This window comes from Strigops habroptila, chromosome 9, assembly GCF_004027225.2.
Source record: "Strigops habroptila isolate Jane chromosome 9, bStrHab1.2.pri, whole genome shotgun sequence".
Taxonomy (NCBI): Eukaryota; Metazoa; Chordata; class Aves; order Psittaciformes; family Psittacidae; genus Strigops; species Strigops habroptila.
Genome location: NC_044285.2, coordinates 8,025,508 through 8,042,838, shown reverse-complemented (window position 1 = coordinate 8,042,838; position 17,331 = coordinate 8,025,508). Strand labels below are relative to the sequence as shown.

The window sequence follows — 17,331 nt, the reverse complement described above, 5'->3', positions numbered from 1 at the left end:
ATGGGGAGATGTCTCGAGTAATTCGGGATTTCACAATTCCCTTGATGGAGCAGGAAACTATTCCAAGCAGCTGTTGACTCCACTCATCCTTGGGATGAGAGAGGTGGCAGAGATTTTTGAAATGATGTCCTTTTGGAGCTCAGCCATCTCCCCAGGGGGCTGCAAGTCTCCCTCGTCCCCTGACACTTGGGAAACACATTAGATGCCCATGATGCTCAGTTGCGGCAATATGTCCTTTCTACACCAGAGCCCTGACACCCAGGCTGACACCCAGGGAAAAGCTGCCTTCCCTACCCTGCTGTAGATAATAGCAACTTCACAGATTTATTTGGGAGAGCAGCACCCTACAAAATGATTTTGTAAATCATTTTACAAAGAGTTGGTTATATCAGTTTCTTCCCTGCTTAACCCTGACCCAGCACCTCTCCCCAGAGTCAACAGAGTCCCCCGGGAATGAAGATCAGTGAAAGATTTGGAGGCATAAACAGGCTGGGGAGCTTTTTCTAGAGCAATTTCATTTCTTCACAAGAGTGGATGAGGTCTGTAGAGCATGTTCCTGTGCACATGTGCAGGGAAGAGCTGAGAGTGAGGAGGAATTGATTCTCCAGTGAGTTGTGATTCAACCTGGAGGCTTGGAAGGAACCCAAGATGAGTGCTGTTACCTCTCTGATGAGGTGTGTGTCATGGTCACTCTTCCTGTTACACAATTTCCTCCCCAGCATCCCAGCAGCAGCCTGAGCTTCTGTACAGCACAGGGCAGTGGGGAGGGATACTGCTGCGAGTGCCCAGCTGGAGGACAGGGATACTGGGATGGTGCACTGCAATGCAAGCAAACAGGGCTTGGCATGGACATAGCTCTTCTTTTTGTTCTTAAAAGCATAGAATCATACAATCATGCTTGAAAATAAGATAGAGAAGGGTTGAGGCTTTTTAATTTTTTATGAATTTTAATTATTTTTTAAATCTAAAGCCATTTTTGTTGCACTAAGGTCCTGCATTGAGGGATATTCCAGGCTCTCTCTGACCCCCTCTGTGGTCCCACATGCTCCACTTGCACATTCAGAGCATGAATTAGGAAACTGGGATTTTTTGAAAGCACAGGCTTGGTTTGGGGAAAATCATAGGGGAAAACATGAAGGAGACCTCTGCTCCTTTGTCCTGGCAAGGGCTGTGTCTGTGACTGCACAGCCTGACCGCTCACATCATACATTTTCTGACTTGTGCCCACAGCCAAGCGTCTCTGAGCATGTAAAACACCCCGGCAGATGTGCAGATGGCAGGGTATCAGAGGAACAATGCTGGGACTATAATTCCCCTTATCTGCCTGCAGCATGGCCATCTTGGGTGCCTCCTGGGACTCCTTTGCAGCCCCCTCCCCAGCTCCTCTCCCAGCATTGCCCTCAGGCTTTGCAGCCTCAGCCCTCATAGCACTCCCCACCCGGGTCTCAGCATTGCTCCTCTTTGCTCCCGGTGAGGATGGACCAGCTCTGCACAGAGCACCTCTGGTAGATCAAAGCGCTGCCTTAATGGTGGTTATAATCTGCTCCCCCTTCTATTCCTTGGGCTTTCCAAGACCTTCATTTCAGTCTCCTTTTTTTCCTGACCATTGCAGGCATCCTCCCCGGGCCGTCTCTTGAACATTACAGCCATGACCAGACCTTTTTCTTGGCTAGACACATTAATTCAGGAGCTGCCAGGGTGGGAGATAAGTTCAGGTCCTAGCGACAAATGCAAGCACAGCGATATTTGCTATCTTTGTGACAGGGCTGTTTCTAGACCTCACTTCAATGTTTTCTCCTGAATTTTTTGTTCCTGTTTATTTGAGTAAACGGTTCCTGCTTAGATGCTTTTCGCCTGCACTTTCTTAACAGCCTCAGAGTTTACAAACAGGACATCTGCTTGAATGGCTTCAATCCTGACCTTGTTCCCACGCGTCTACAGCATGGGCAAGGGGAAGCCAAGGTTGGAGTTTCTTATCACCAGCTGCTCTCCATCCAGCTCCCCAGCTGAGACCTTCACCTTTCATCACACAGCTGTCACTGCCCAAAAATGATTTGCTCCACATGCCTCCTCTGCTCCTCTCCATGCAGGTTCCCCAGGGCCAGGCTGATCCATGTGCAGGATGTTACCTTCTATGCTGCATGGGTCCAAGCATCTGAGAAGCGATATGGACATCAAATCAAAAGCTGCTTCCAAGCTCTTCCCAGGGTGGTGGGAATGAGGAGCTCTGCTTCAGGGAGCAACACTTCTGATGTTTGTGTCTGCATGGCTCAAACAAGAGGTAAATGCCTCTTGGCCCTTCTGGGGCTGGTATTTTCCTCCTGCAGCCCACACCAGTGATGCCATAGGGGAGGCTGTGCCCCAAACCAGCCCTGACCCCCCTCTCCGAGAGCTGGCAGCAGCTCCTGGGCATTTACCCTCCAAGCTGGACCCTCTCCAAAACTGCACTTCTTGGGGTCTCTCTGCCAAGGGGCAGATGAACCTGCAGCCAAATCCCCAATGCAGGGGATGAAACCTTTCTCCCTGCCTTTCCCATCAGAGCTCACACCCTGTGTGTGATGCCAAGCAGCAGCTCTGCCCGCCCAGGGGCTGCCGACCTTTCAGAGGTGTACGAAGTGGTCCTGCTACGGGCAGAACCTTCTGGATGAGAGGAGGGCTAGAAAAATGTCAGGTCATCATTTTCAGTGTGCGTCAAGTGCTGTTCTGGTAACAGGGAGCGGGAGGTGCGAGCCTCAGTGCGGGGCTGCGGATCGATACAGAGATCAGAGGCGGGAGTGGACATCGGAGCTTATGATGACAGAGCAGATATTGGACCATGGATCTCTTTCTGGTCATGCCACAAAGGGCTGTGGTGTTTACTGAGCCTGGGGGGGCAAGTGGTGTATTGAGGAGCCTTTACTTGGGCAGCGGGGTGGCAGGAGGAAGGATTGTCTCCAAGGGATGGCCAGCACTAGTGTGTGATGCTAAAGGCAGCCGTGTAGGTGGGAAGAGCAGAAATGCAAACAAAGCAGAGCCTTCACCTCTGTCCATGGCCAGGAGCCCCCCGGGCACCTCCCAGGCCTGCTCCTTCTTCTGGGCTGGGGTTTTTGGTAACAACTTGTGTCTGCATGCAAAGGGCAGCTGGGATGGGGGAGATGGGGACCTCTAAGCGTAAGAACTGGTATTTAGTCTTAACCAAGTGCATCCCATGGAATTTCTGGAGGGTCTCAAAGGCCAGAGAGAACCCAGCCCCAAGTTCCTGTGGGGCAGAGTTCTCGCAGGAGGCACTGATTTCATCCTTCATAGAGATGCTTCTTGAAAGAACAATTTGCCAGCACCCCTCAGAGCAATAATGGCAAGGCCTCTGCTTGAGATACTATCTCTGTGCTCTGACAGCCCCATCACTCACGCCCTGCTCCTGCCTCCCTTTTCCACGGGGACAAGAGTGAGGAATGGAGGCAGGGATGGCGTATTCCCACCACCAACAGGTCCCAAATACTTCAGTCCCCTTCTGGGTTTGGGTGTGGAAGAGCACTGCGCTCACTGAGCATCATTTTCTGTCTGTCCATGGACCAGTGAGGGTTTGAGCAGAGGAAGCTGGACCAGGGGCCACCCAGCTCTGGTGCTGGGTGAAGGTTGGTGGCCCGTCTGCTCTCTGTGGCAGGGACTTTGCTGTCGGTGCAGTCTCTTCTGCCAGTGAACTCGCCATTCCCCGCTGGCAGCCTGCAATGGGGAGGATCAACAGCCCCCCGATTTCTTTCTTTCCCTGCCTACCTTCCGCCTGCCCTCTGGGCACCCAGCTGGATGCTCCTGCTCCTCCCATTTCCCTGCTTTGCCCGGCCACGTTTCCTCTGCAAGCAGTGGCTTTATCTATCAGCGGCAGAGGAAGCTGTGGCTTGGCACAAAACCTCCTCATCAGCTGCTGAAGCGGGGCCGCCTGGCACCAGGTGGCAGAGTGGGGTGTGCATGTCATGGGGATGGGTGGGCTCCTGCATCCCCTCACCCAGGACAGCCCACATCAGACCTCCCCAGCTTGCTGCGTGTTAAACCTCATCTTTGCAAGAATTCAAACTCCGAAGCCTCTCTGGCGGAGTTTGTGCTTTGTTAGTTGTGCTCTGCTTAGGGCCAGGGATGGATCCCACATCCTGGGGGATGGAGGGACACAAGGCACCAAAAAATGCCACCCTGGCATCTCCAGATCCTAGCACTGATCTGCCCAGAGGAGAGCCTTGCTGCTCTGTGGGACTGCAGTGAGTCCCTCCAGTGGATGTGTGCCCCCAAATGTGTCCCCACACTGTGGCCTCGTGGTGACATACTGATGCTGATGGTATGCTGATGACCTCACACTGGTTTCACATATGATTGATGTCAAGTGCCATGAGGAGGCTGTGACCTTGCACCAGCTCCAGTATAAAGGAAGCCCTGGTCTTGCCCCAGGCGCTGGTTCTGTGGGTAGTGTGACATCCCTGTCTCCTGTGCTGCTGAGGGATGAACCCACATGCTGGCTGGGCTTTGTAGGGTGCCCAGTGTTCAGCAGGGACATATGACACAGTGCCTTCCACCACTGTCTTCTCCAGTCTGGTTGCAGTGCTTAGCCACAAGAACGGCATCTGACACATGCGAAGAAACTGAGGCAGGGAGTAAAAAATACACCTGGGTGTTTTCCTTTGGTGCCTTCCCAGCTACAGGCTCCGTAGAGATGCCTGATAATGGGAGCTGCTTCTTGTAGGGTTCAGGACCCACCAACCCCTCTGTACTCCACTTCAGTGACCCCTTTGGATCCAGGTGTTTCACTTCAGTCGTTTACAAGCAGGTGGGGCTCGACAAGAAGCCAATCCTCCCACCTTGGTATATATCCTCCAGCTGAACATACTTACTTCTTTTGGGGATTCCTGGCAGGAGGAACCCTGATGAAGCTGCCTGGCACCCTGGAAGCTCCCATGGGAGCAGGATTGATGTCCAGGTATGTGCAGTCCCTTGCACACTGTTGCTGTGCAGCAATAGGCGAAGTGTTCCCTGAGCATGAGCCCTGCTGGGATGGGCACCCATGAAGTGGTATGGGTGCATAAAGAGTGGTTGCAAATCCTCCCTGTGGCTGCTTTTTAATTTTCCCTCCTTTTATTCCCCCCCAAAATCCTGTTGCCTCTCCTGGACCACGATGACTTGAGGTGCATTCCAAAGCCTGGAGGTGCTGCTTCTCTCTCTGCCTCTCCTCCCTATGCAAAGCTCAGTGCTTGCCAGAAACAGACCCTTGAAACACTTGGAGTCCTACACCTGTAATTCCTCCCTTCACCCGTGCTCTGCCTGCAGCACCATCCCTTTATCGCTGTGGCTCTGTGCGGAGGAGAAGAGACATGGAACTATTGGTGATGGGGGGTTAAGGCATGCAGAAAAGCGCTGTAGAAAAGCAGAGCAAATTAAGCAGAGCTCTGATCTGCTTGGGTTTGTGCTTGCCAAAAATGCACCATGCATCTTAATTCGCTCTGCTGTTCAGCTCGCACTCACTGCTCTCCTGATGCCATTTCGGCGCTCTGAGCTCAGCCTTTTCAACACTTCAGTCTTCCTCTTTCAGGGTTCTTTTTTTGCATGTCTGATTGCAGAATCTGCAGCAGGAGGGAAGGGGGAAGCCAGGGAAGGGAAGGGAGGACAGGAGCGCCGGCCCTGGGTGTTCCTGCCTGCGCTTCCCGGCAGCCGGCTGAGCCCCCGTTGCGTTTTGGAAGGGGGGGGTTTGCTTGTGTCTTTTCTAGAAAGTCCTTCCTGGGTGCTCTCCAGCCGCTTTTTTTTCCCACCCAGCTTCTCGCTGGGATCCGCTAAAGAACAGAATAAACGCTGTAATCCACACTGGGTTTTATTCTCTTCCAGCTCAGTTTAATCCTTCTTTCGCCTCCACCCTTGTGTCCGGATTGCGGAGGGGGGTGTGTGTGTGAAACCCACCCAATAACCCCGCGAAAGCAGCATCATCCTTCTCCAAATGAGCCTGAGGAAGCCGGAGCCGAGCCAGAGCCCCTCCGCTCTGCCCCCAGCGCAAATTTAACCCCAGATGCAACTTTTCCTGCGCCAGAGGGGCTCCAGCAGCGCTGGGGTGCGTTATTCCCCTTTCTCCCCTCCCTCCCCTCCATTGATTTTAGCGGAGGGGGGTGGGGAATCCTTTTTATTGCAGAGCCCGGCTCGCTTTGCAAGCCTTCCTCCTCCTCCTCCTTCTCTTCTTCTTCTTCCTCCTCCTCCTCCCTTGCTTTTTGTGCCCGCCGCAGCAGGGCTGGCCAGCCCGGGGGAGGGAAGCGATGGGAAGGGGAGGTCACCCCCTCCTCTTTCGCTCTGTGTGTTTTTTTTGCAGGTGTGTCAATTTTAATTCTGCCCAGTAGGTGGGACTTGGTGACTTTCGCACCGGTTTTGTTATTTATTTATTTCTTTATTCCACCCCCCCCACCCCCCCTCCTCGCTTCCCCGTTCGCCTCCCGTTGCAATCCTCCGGAGCGGCTGGCGGGGAGCGGCGGCCGGGCCAGCATGCATCCCCGCCCGCGGCCGCTGCCCTAGCCGGGATTACAGCCGCTCCGAGCCAGCTGCCAGCATGATTTCATCTGTTGGAGGATTTTTGCATCTGATCGCTTGAGGTTTTGTTGTTTTTCTTCTTTTTCTTTTTTTTTTCCTCCCCCCTGTCTTTGTTTCCTTCCCCCTTTCCCCCCCTTCCCCTCCCTCCATCCCCCCTTTCCTCCTCCTCCTCTTTTTTAGAAGCAGCAATCGGAGATGGATGTCTCTCTTTGCCCTACCAAGTGCACTTTCTGGAGGGTATTTTTGCTCTGGAGCATTTGGGGAGACTATCTGCTTTCGGTGCTGGCTTGCCCTGCTAATTGTCTTTGCAGCAAGACAGACATCAATTGCAAGAAGCCGGATGATGGGAACCTCTTCCCTCTCTTGGAAGGGCAGGATTCAGGCAGCAGCAATGGCAACACGAGCATCAATATCACGGACATCTCAAGGAACATCACTTCCATGTAAGTGGGGGTCCCCCCGGGCTCTCCCGGGGCTCAGGTGCCCGCGGCATCGCTCGCTGCCCGCCGAGCTTCCCGGCTTCCCGGGCGGAGGAATCCGGCTTCCCTCTTCCCCCCTCCCCCTTCCCCCCTGCCCAAAATAAAAAGCCCCGCAACAGTTTGGCCAAGGCTTAAGAGGAATAAAGTAAATGAGATCCGATTCCTTAGCAGGGGAGAGAGCAGCAGGCAGAGATGCTAAAGCTGCTGCTGCCTTTAACTGTTTGCTTCTGCAAGGGGAGGGGGGGACGCCACTGCCGCACACAGGCACATATTTACCCAAATTGGGCAAGAAAAGCAAGTTCTGAGCTGCTTGTTCTTCTTCGAGACTTTGGATCCGGTTTAGAATGTCTTGTCTTTTTTCAACCCCACAACAGAAAATGCTCCTTCCCTGCCCTGGCTGAGTGGATCTGGGGTTCTGCGGTTTCGCCTTTTGAAGGGGAGGGAATGGGGTGTGAAAAGGAAAATAGGACAGTGAGATGTCCCTTAAGTAGCTTATTTAACTCGTATTGTTACGATTGTGAAGCTCGCCGTTGGTGCTGCGATCGGGTTCGCGTGTTGTCGTCGCGGGGTGGTGGCGGTTGGGAGAAGCATCGGAGCAGGGGGATATTTTTAGTTGAGCACTTTGCGTTTGTTTGCATGCTTGTTTATCTGGAAAATCAACTCCAAGTTGCATTATCCTTGTTTGGAGAGGCAGTTAGCGAAGCTCCATGTTAATCTCATCAGCGTGGAGTCGAGAAAGGAATATATTTTTCTCCTGAATCTATCATAGTGCGTGTGTGCAGGAGGGGGAAAAAAAAAAGATCCTCATCGCTTCCAATCTCTGCTCTTTATTTTTCCAGTACATTTTTGGGTGAGATGAACTCTGAGCCATTTCATTATTCTAATGCTAATTGAAATGTGAGCATTTAGGGAAATGTAGCCCCCAGAGCAAGTTGCCAGTGGGAGTTGAGCAGAGAAGAGGTGGAATCCTTTATATTCTGGCAGTTAAATGCAGCAAGGTTTGAAATGAGTAATGGAGGGTTATTTATTTCTTCCCCCCCCCCCCTCCTCGATGGCACTGTTGTATGGAAGGAGAGGGCTATGCTGGGGCTCTTCCCGAGGCTGTTTCGTTTGGTCACAGTGCAGTTGCAGCAGAGCCATGGAGTAATTGCAGTGCCTCTTTCGCAGCTCTGCTTGTCACCTTTGCTGGGTAAAGATGAAGGGAGCTGCTTCCCCGCTTGCTTACAGGTTCATGTGATGCCCAAGCAGGTTTCAGCAGGTACCTGACCCTGAGCCCCCAGCCCTGCCTTCACCTTGCCACCAACCCTCTGCAAACCTAGCAGGAACGGGCAAAGTAAATGGGAAAACTCATGCAGGGCTCCCCTTCCAATCGCCCCATGTTTATCCTGTGCTGCGGTGCTTGAGTGTGTTCTCTGCGATGCTGGAGGCATGTGGGTGATGCTGGGGAAGTCAAACTCGTGTTGTTTCCCCCCCTCCTTGTGCTTGCTGTTTGTTGTGGTTTGGTTTTAACCCTTTGAGGGGTGGGGAGCAGCAGAAAAGGGTTTGGAAGGCACCAGCGTGAGTAATTGTGCATTGTCAGATGCACACATACATATGAACTGTTGCGGGAGGTAGTATTACGTGTGTCTTTTGTGCCCAGAAAACGTCTTTACTGCTTTGAAATTGAAATACGCTGATAAGCAGCCTGTAAAAAAGAAGGGAGGGGGAACCCAATGGACAACTCCAGAAACAGAGATGCTGGGTAATTTTTGGAGAGGAGCTTCTCTTTAAGTTGGGGAAGGAGGAGAAGGTGCCAGTTTTTGCTGGAATTTGTATGCATCTCTGCTCCACACTGAGCAAAGCATGTTCCCTCACCCCCTGCATCACTGCTGGCCCCATGCCTCCCTCCTCAAGCACTGGAGGGCTGAGGCATAGGACTGGGTTGAACCCCAAAATGCCACAAAGGGCTGAGACTGAGCGTAACTGAAGACTTTCCCCAGGGGTCTATGCTTACTGGGAAGACAGCAGTGGTTCCTGAGGGGTGCTTATGGGAGCAGAGGGGTGGTTTAAGTGGTGGGGCAGTTTCCTAGTGAAGGAGTCACTGCCGGGAGCTGGGGTTGGACCTGTGTTCATGCTCTTGTGTGGGAGACATCGAGTCCTACACCCTTCCAGGTTGATGTCAGGCCTCTCTCCTTGCCAGCCCCCATATCATGTGTGCTGGGTGAGGGGTGCACCAAACCCAGCCTGGTCATCGCTGAATCACTCCTAGCATGTGGGTCTGATTCAGCTGGGCACCGAATGGTGCTTCCCCCGATTGCCAGGCTCACCGGGGCTTGGCTTCAGTAGGCAGCTTGCTTCATTTCTGGGCAGCGAGCAGGCAAAAACACCTTCTCCCACTGGACTGGGGGGTGAATAGGGAAGGCTCAGCCCGGTGGCTGTGGCTTGGGGATGTGATGCTCCAGCTGGGTCCTCCCCACAGGCCCTGAGGGAGGTGATGCTCCCTGCTCCATCCTGCTGCTGGTGAAAAGGCAGAGGGGATGTGGGGTGGTGAAACTACCCTGGGGCCAAGCACGGCCTTATTCATGTCTCAAAAGACGAGCTCAGCTTTGTAGTCAGAGCTTGGGTGGAACTGATGAAAGGCTGCCAGAGCCCGTTCTGAGGGCTGGAGAAAGAAGGCAGCGTGAGCTGGCTTGGAGGGCTTGTCCATCTTATCACCCTAGAGCCACAGCAGAGATCCCTCCATGCCAGCCCACCGTGCACAGGCAAGTCCCCCCAGCATGGAGGCCCAAACCGTCATGAGCTTTGGGTTATTTTACATCTTGGTGGCTGATGAGATCCCTGAGGCAAGGATGATGGAAGGACAGGAGGCACCCAGCCTGTACTACCATGGAGGCTGGCAGGTCAGACCTATGTGTGCCTGTAGTGTGGTGCCCCATCACTGAGCCCCCTGTTCAACCCCTCAATTGCTGCTGCTTCTGGTTTTCCACTCATCCTCCTTTGAGTGGAGCGGCCAGGGCTGGGTGGCTCCTGCTCTGGCTGGGCTAGGGAAGATGGTGGCACACATCCTTCATTCAAATCCAGGTGGTGCCAGGTTAATGGTGAAGCAGGCAAAGGGCAGGAGGTTCCTGTCCTGGGATGGAGAAATTTATGTTGGCTGATATCCCTCTGCCCTTTCTCAGCCTACCCGAAACATGACCAATTTTGGATTGTATCCCTGGAGATGTGGCTTTGTACACAGAGATCCTTGAGAGCTGCCAAGGGTCCTGTCTTAGCCATGAGGCCAGCTGGATTTCCCTCTCCTGATTCAGAGAGAGGATGACCATGGGGCTGGATATGTTCATGACATTGCTTCTCCTTATGCAGCTGGGTGGCCTTTGCTTTGTCCCTAGCCAGATGTGACTGGTAGAGATGCTCTAACCCAGCCTTACCCCTGTGACGTGGGGCTCCATCCATTGCGAGACCTCCCTAAAAGGACCAGACGCACAGGGAGAACTTCAGTCCTGGGTGTCCCGCAGCACAAACCCCCTTCTGTACATACCCACGTGTACTGAGCAACACCCAGAGAGTGTTCACTGCTCTGTGTGCCCATCCATGGCACCATGGGGTCTGGCTGGCGCCTGGAGTGGCTGGGCTTGCCTTGTGCTGCCATGTGTTGGGGTGCCAGCGGGTGCCACGTGCCGGGGCAGGACAGGAGTTACCCTTCTGGCAGCGTGGGCAGTGCCTGCGTGCGCCGGCATGGCGCGTGGGGAAGGACAGACGGAGGAGTTTGCCATCTGGGCCTCCCTACTTCTCAGCTGTTGCTATGGCACTGCAGAGATGCTGCCAGGCAGGCGGCGGTGGCCTGCGTTTGTCACCCCTGGGCTCCTCCAAGATAGGAAGATGTCCCCGGTATGTAAAGACTTCATCCTTTACCCAGCCTTACCAGGGGAGAATGGGATTTCGTATGGTAAAATATCCTTGACGGGTGAATTTGCAAGGGTTTATCTGTGCAGCTTGTAGCTGCCTTCAACGAGATGAGATGAATTCAGAGCAACCCAAGAGGAGGTGGGTCATCACGGAGTGCTGTGGGATGCAGGATTTCACCGTCTTGCTTGCACAGCCAAGGGGATGCATCTCGTCCCTGCCATAGACAAGGAGAGCAGCCCTATCTGTTCCTGCTTTGTCCCACCAGCTGACGGCAGCATCCGCTCCACCGTGGGCCTGGCTGGGGGTGGGAGAGCCACGTCAGAGCCGGGTGCTGTGGGTGAGCACAGCGCAGCCCCCACTCGCTGCGGGAGCTCGGAGCATGTGGCGTGGGGGAGAGCGGGGGGTGCTCAGCGGCAGCACCCCTTCACTGCTGGTGCGGGGAAACTGAGGCATCGGTGATGCCCATATCTGGGAAGGAGGGAAGAAAGGGCAGGCATCTTCCTGGGTGCAGCAGAACTTGCTTTGGTGGCCCCCAAGCAGCCAGGAAAGGGGCTCCTGTGATGCTCGAGTTGGTGATTGCTTCACACAACAGGGAACAAACTTTTCCGCACTCTGTGAATCAGCCACAGCGTGCCTCATGTGCTGCTGCTGCTCTCCAGAGACGAAGGGCTTTGCGATCCCAAAGCCTCCAATTCCATCTCCTGGTCCCAGAGGCTTTGGCTGCTGCAGGGATCATTCAAAAGGCTCCTAATTCAGCCCAACTTTAATTTGCAGGGCTTTTATGCAGAGTGGCTGTCCCAAAGGATGTTAGGATGAGGAAGGTGGGTGCGGCATGAGGCTGTGGGGACAGAAAAGGGTGCTGAGATGTTTGGGACAAGGAGGTGGGCTGAGATATGGTATTGATGCCCTAGAGGTGCTGTAAGCCAGGAGCACTGATCCTGACTGTCCCATATCGTTCTCCTTGCATGAGGGGTTGGGTCCATGGTGTGTGCTGCCTTGTGCACCAAAGTAGCTAAACTTGCACCAGGGGCACCGAGGGCTGGGTTGTGTCTCCTGGGCTGGCTGATGGCTCCTTGTCCTGTTCTTATGGCCTTTCTCAATGCTGACCAGCTCTGGAGGAGGCACTATGCTGGCAGAGGTGATGTCTGGGACTTCCAGTACTTCTGTGGCCACCTAGGCTATGCGAAGGGGCAAAGCAGAAAGGCCTGGGGTAGACGGGCTATAAAAGGCAGATTTTAAGAGAGTTAGCTGTCAGGGCCAGGTCTCAGTTCAGCTTCCCAGCAGTGGCCAAGCTAATGGTGAGCAGAGGACATTAGGCACCCATACAGCCCTGCTTTGGAATACATGGATTCCTGCTGGGTTGAGTCACCTGCCTTTGAGTCTGCTGGTGCCTCTGATCCCACTTGGTCCCCAAGTACTCCTCAGCCATGTCTGCATTGCCTGGCTCTGCTGATGGACCACACCAGATATTTTTCTAGGGAGGAGACAATTTTTGTGTCTACCAGGACTTCCTAGGCTTTTTCTGAGCCCAACATGGGGCCTGAGCTGGTGACCTTCAGGGTGCATGTGCCAACTCCCCAGCCCTTATCTTCTGCAGGATTTGGGGAGGTTTAAGTCAGCTCTGACTGCTGGTTTGTCTCTCTGGGCTTGGAGAAGTGAGATGGGAATGCTTTGGGTCTAAAATAGGTGTTTCATGAGGGGAAGAAGGAGAGATGGAGGGGAAGATATTGAGGAAGGACTTGCCTTGCTGCCCTTGGAGGCTTGGAGATGGGTTGCCTCCAGCCTAGGAGCTTTTGTAGAGCTCTGCTAGGGGGAAACTTTCTGGTTCTGCTCTACCCCATCAGCTCACCCCTGTGGGGGTGACATCTTCATGGGCTTTGGCATGGGGCTGCTTGTGACCTCCCAAAGGCTTGTGACCATTCATGTACCCAGAGATGCTGGGCTTTTCCATGTACCCCCAAACAGGCCATGGGATGTCCCATGGGATCACCTTTGAGGAGCCCTCCAGGTAGATTGTGCTCAGCACTGTTACCCTGGCACACTGGCTTGTCCTGCTCAATGTGGTGCCCTTGATAGGTGTTTCCCATGAGTTTATGGTTGGATTTGGTGCATTCCATTTGAGGTGGGTCTTCAGTCAAGTGGGGAGTGAAGCAACTTATCATCCTGCCATGCCAGGCTTCCAAAACTGAGTGTAGTAATGCTTGTAACTCAGTGTGTTATTTACCAGGCACTGTGCAATAGTAGTAATGTTGACTTTTGGTTTCCTGCAGCGGGGGTTTTGGCAGGTTGTGTAGGTGCTTTCTAAGCTGGTGTGCTTGACAGCATCCATGGACTCTGGTCTCCCCCAAATTCTCTTGCTCTCCCCTCTCCACACCAAGGGGTACATGGCAAAAACTGTTGCCGAGGTGGTGCTGTGGGATTTCTTGTTCAGAGGCTGCAGTTTGTGTCTGGTGGTTGGATATCCCACTGCTTTGTGCCCTTTGTGAAGAGATGAGGACCAGCAGCCCCGCTCGCCTCATGTGATGCTCCAGGTCTGAGGGCCACGCACACAGCACCAGCACCGCGGTGTTCTGCACCGCTCTTCCCACTGTCCATCTCTCAGCTTGGCGAAGCTGCTCCGCACACGGGCTGTTTGTGCGGGAGCGCTGGCAAACGCAGCTCCGCGGATGTGCCGTAAGCCCCAGCCCAGCCTCTGCTCTGTGCGCCCCGGGGGCTGCTGCATCCCTGCGCAGCCCTGGTTCATCCTCTCCTCTCTTCTCCAGTTTGAAGGTGGCTGTGCCGCTAGAGGGCAAGCGGCAGCGGCAGACAAGCGGGCTCCGGGCTGCGCGGGCTCCGGGCTGCGCCGGCACCGGCGGGGGGGACCCGCACGGCGGCACCGGGAGCGGTACCAGGAGCGGTACCGCGGTGGGGGGGTCCGGTCGCCGCTGTCATCCTGAAGGATGCTGCGTGGGAAAAGAGCCTTTGGAATGCCCAGGCTGCTGTACTCCTTTTGGGCTCTCGTTTGCTCCCTGTCTCAGCATCCTGGTGCACGGGTGCTGCTAACCGGTCCCGTGGGAGCTGGCTGGGTCGCTGCTGGGTCGTGGATTTCTCCTCCTCGCTGCTGGGGGAGGATGTGGTCTGTGCACCCCCATGTACTGACAGCTCTTACACCAGTGCTGTAAAGGATACAGCCCCAGCCCATCTGTGAACTGAGGTGATTTGCAGCTTTGTGGAAGGTGGTGACCCAATCAGAGTGGGTGCTGTGGGGGGTTTCTGGGCTGTTTGAAGTGCTGGGCAGTGTGTTGCTGTCTGTGGCTGATTTCTGGCTATGTATGATCTCTAAGGAAGACCCTAGCAGCTCTGCTGATGTTCCCTATGGGGAAACTGAGGCACAGAGCAGTGGTGCAACTGGCCTGCAAGCAGTAGAGCAGCGATGGAGACCCTTCGGCTCAACATCAGTTGGGGTTTGGGGAGAGGTCAAGCATGAACGAGGGATAAACAAGGCTGTAAGATCAGTTCTGTTGTATCCAGCAGCCATGAGAGATGTCCTCAGAGAAATCCTGGAGGTAGAGGCAAGCGGGTGCAGGCAGAGAGCTGTCTCTGGAGGCCTCCAGGGTAGGTGCAATGCTCTTTGCTCCTGTGGTTAAACCGGCTGCATGGGTTGGAAGGAGGTTGGAGGACTTATGAGGCCCCATTGTCCTTCCTCAAGGTGGGAAGGCTGAGAAGAGCCTGATGTGAGACAGGGCAAGGGTGAGTGGTGGTAGGAAACTGGCTTTGACCCTGTAGCATCCTCCATGTACAGTTCTTGGGAGCATCTCACCCTTCGTGGCAGCTGGGCCAAAGGTGGGCTGGTGTTTCCACATGCTGCCAATGTGGTGGAAGGGCTGTGACACCCAGCGGTCCTGCAACACAACAGCAAATGGGTCCCCAGTATCATGGCAGGGGGTCATTTGGCTGGATGTGTGTTGAGGTGTGGGTGATGGACATGGGTTAGAGCTGTGATGTTGCTCAGGGCCTGGGCTTCGCTTCATTTGAAGAAAGGGAGATTAAAATCACTCTGGACTTTCCCTGGAAGGCTGCACTGGAGTCAGCGGGGCTCCTCCACCAGTGCTGCTGCATGTGCCCTTCTGTGCTTCCATCCTCCATGTACCACCTTGTTTCCAGACCCCGTGGGGCTGCGGGTCCTGCCCTGCCCTTGTCTGCGTGAGACCTGGCTCCTGCTTGCCTGGAAAAACAGCACCAGGAAAATATGTGCTGTGTTTTCAGCTTGTTTTCATGTGATGCAGCAGTTGGGGAGCTGCAGGAGAAGCCAGAACTGTGTGTGCAGCCAGCTCTCCTCCAGCACTCCAGGTGTAGGAGATAATGAAGCTTTCTAGTAACCATCCCCATCCTGTACCCCCTCCAGCCTGTGCCATCGCCCCCACCTTCCCCTTCTCCCAGCTTTGGTCTGCCTAAACGGAAAAGAAAACTGCTGTTTTAAGTCCCAGCAGTGGAGCAGAGAGGTTGGGAATGATACCTACGGGAGTGTCATGGTGTGACAGCACAGATGGGTGGCTTGGGGTGCTTTTCCTTGACCTCGGTGCTTGCAGCAGTGACAACTAAGTGGCCTTGGGATCCTGGGACTTCAGGGAAGGGTGCGGGGAGATGCTGAGCCCCCATGCAACCGCTTCCCTGCAGCCCACCTTCGGCTTTGTGCTGGGGGAGGGCACAGGGCACTGATACCTTTGCTGGCTGTCCCTCGGGGACTGAAGTGAGCAGGAGCAGATGGAAGCTTGGTGAACTTCCATCCTCCTGGGTTCTGCAAGGCTGTCCCTTAACTAACTCTCCTCAAGTGGTTTGGTTCCCACTAGGAAATGTTGCTGTGGAAATGCTCAAGCAGATGCTGGGAATGCTGAGGACCCTGCATGCTCACAGTTTTGCCAGGATAAATTAGGAACACGAGTGCTCAGCTGAGCTGCAGCAATGCCAGGCTCTAACTCCTGACCCTGCTGCAACGTGAAGCCTCATGGGGGACAGCCAGGGTGCCTCCAGCTGCTGACCTTCCTTCTGCTCCTGGAGTAGCTCCGGCCTTATCACCCATCCCATGCTCCATGTGGCAATGCTGTGCAGTGACCTGGGCTGGGAACCAGAAGTCCTGGCTCTTCGGTCTGATCCAGCTGTGCAAATGCTCCCTTGGGCTGCCTGGCCTTGTCCTGGAACACTGCCCTCCTCCTGCCTGCTTCTATCCCAGCTTGGGCATCCCTTGTGTCCATCCCCATACATGAATGGATTGCCTCTGGGTAGCTCTGTGACTTATGTGGCTGGAAAGATCTCTCCTGTCCCCCAAATCTCTTGCCTTCAGGAAGTAGCTGGGTGCTCCTGGGGAAATAATGATGTGGGTTCTGGTTTTGATTCTCTACTGCTTTGCCTGTGCTCTCCGGGCCAAAACATATCCCAGGAAAAGCGAGCTGAAAGCCACTGACTCACTTGGTGGCTGCTTCTAAGCAGCCTGCAGAGCAAGCAGAGTTCAGTGGGACACAGAGTCGAAGACGCTGTGTATTCCCAGCTCCCCAGACTGCCGAGAGCATCGCTGTCCTCCTGGGGCTCTCCCTGTGCCAGTTCAGTGTTACTTAGGACTGTTTCCTAGCCTAAGCCTCACATGGGCTCTGGACACATCAGTGCTGCCATCCATCTCATGGGCTATCCCAGGCTCTGCATTTGGAGGGCAGAGCAGCAGCCTGGTGCTCCTTTGAGTGCTGTGCCCCTTATTTCAGGGGTGGGAAGATGCTGGAGGGTTTGGGCGCATTGGAGCAAAGCCTGAGCTCGAGTGCATGCAGGGCACCAATGCAGTGCAGGGATGCTGGCTGGGCAGGGAGGGAACCTCTACAACAGGAGCTCTGCAGAGCCTGGGGGTTAATGGCAAGGTGCTAGGTACAGCTGAAGTGGATTTGGGAGAGGCAGAGCTTGATGAGGCTGAAGAGGCATCAGGTGCGAGAGCCAAGGTGTGGGCAGTGAGGGATGCTGGGTTTGTGGGTGAGCACGGCAGGTGGTTGCAGTGTTCCTCACAAGATGCTGCAGTGGTGGTTTTGGGAAGAGGATCTGAAGCAGGAATGCTCTCAGGTATGAAGCTGTGTGTCTTGCCTTCCCTGGCTCCGGGCAGTGGGAGGGATGTGGGTGGCTGTAGCTGGTCACTGGAGCAGAGCTGCCTGCTCGATGGTGGGCTGCAGTGGTGCGTGTTGGTGCCTGGCTCTGTGTCCCCACCACTTTGTGGGCTGACCCTCTGGCCCTTGGAAGCACAAGCTCTTGGCTCCCTGGTTGTAGCTGAGATCTCACCTTGGGGCCAAAAGGCACCATTTTTTGGGTAACCCTGCCTGGAAATCCTCCTCTTTGTGCCTTGCTTGTGCTCTCCTCCAGGTCTTCATGGTTGAAGTCCCTGATGCCCCCAGCCTGATGTGTACTTGATTGTAGATAAGCCCTCCCT

The 17,331-nt window shown here is 54.6% G+C and overlaps 1 protein-coding gene across 7 annotated transcripts in view; it reads left to right on the top strand.

The window, feature by feature from the left end:
- Positions 1–5,738: 5,738 nt before the first annotated feature.
- Positions 5,739–17,331, top strand: part of NTRK3 (neurotrophic receptor tyrosine kinase 3) — a 206,410-nt gene continuing 194,817 nt past the window's right edge. The window contains exons 1-2 of one of the 7 annotated variants that reach the window (XM_030497712.1): positions 5,739–6,313; positions 6,709–6,971. In XM_030497712.1, coding sequence (XP_030353572.1) covers positions 6,020–6,313; positions 6,709–6,971 — 557 coding nt within the window. In that variant the 5' untranslated portion in view covers positions 5,739–6,019. Of the gene's footprint in view, positions 6,972–17,331 lie in introns of all 7 variants that reach the window. The other 6 variants (XM_030497713.1, XM_030497715.1, XM_030497716.1 and 3 more) reach the window with 6 other exon arrangements.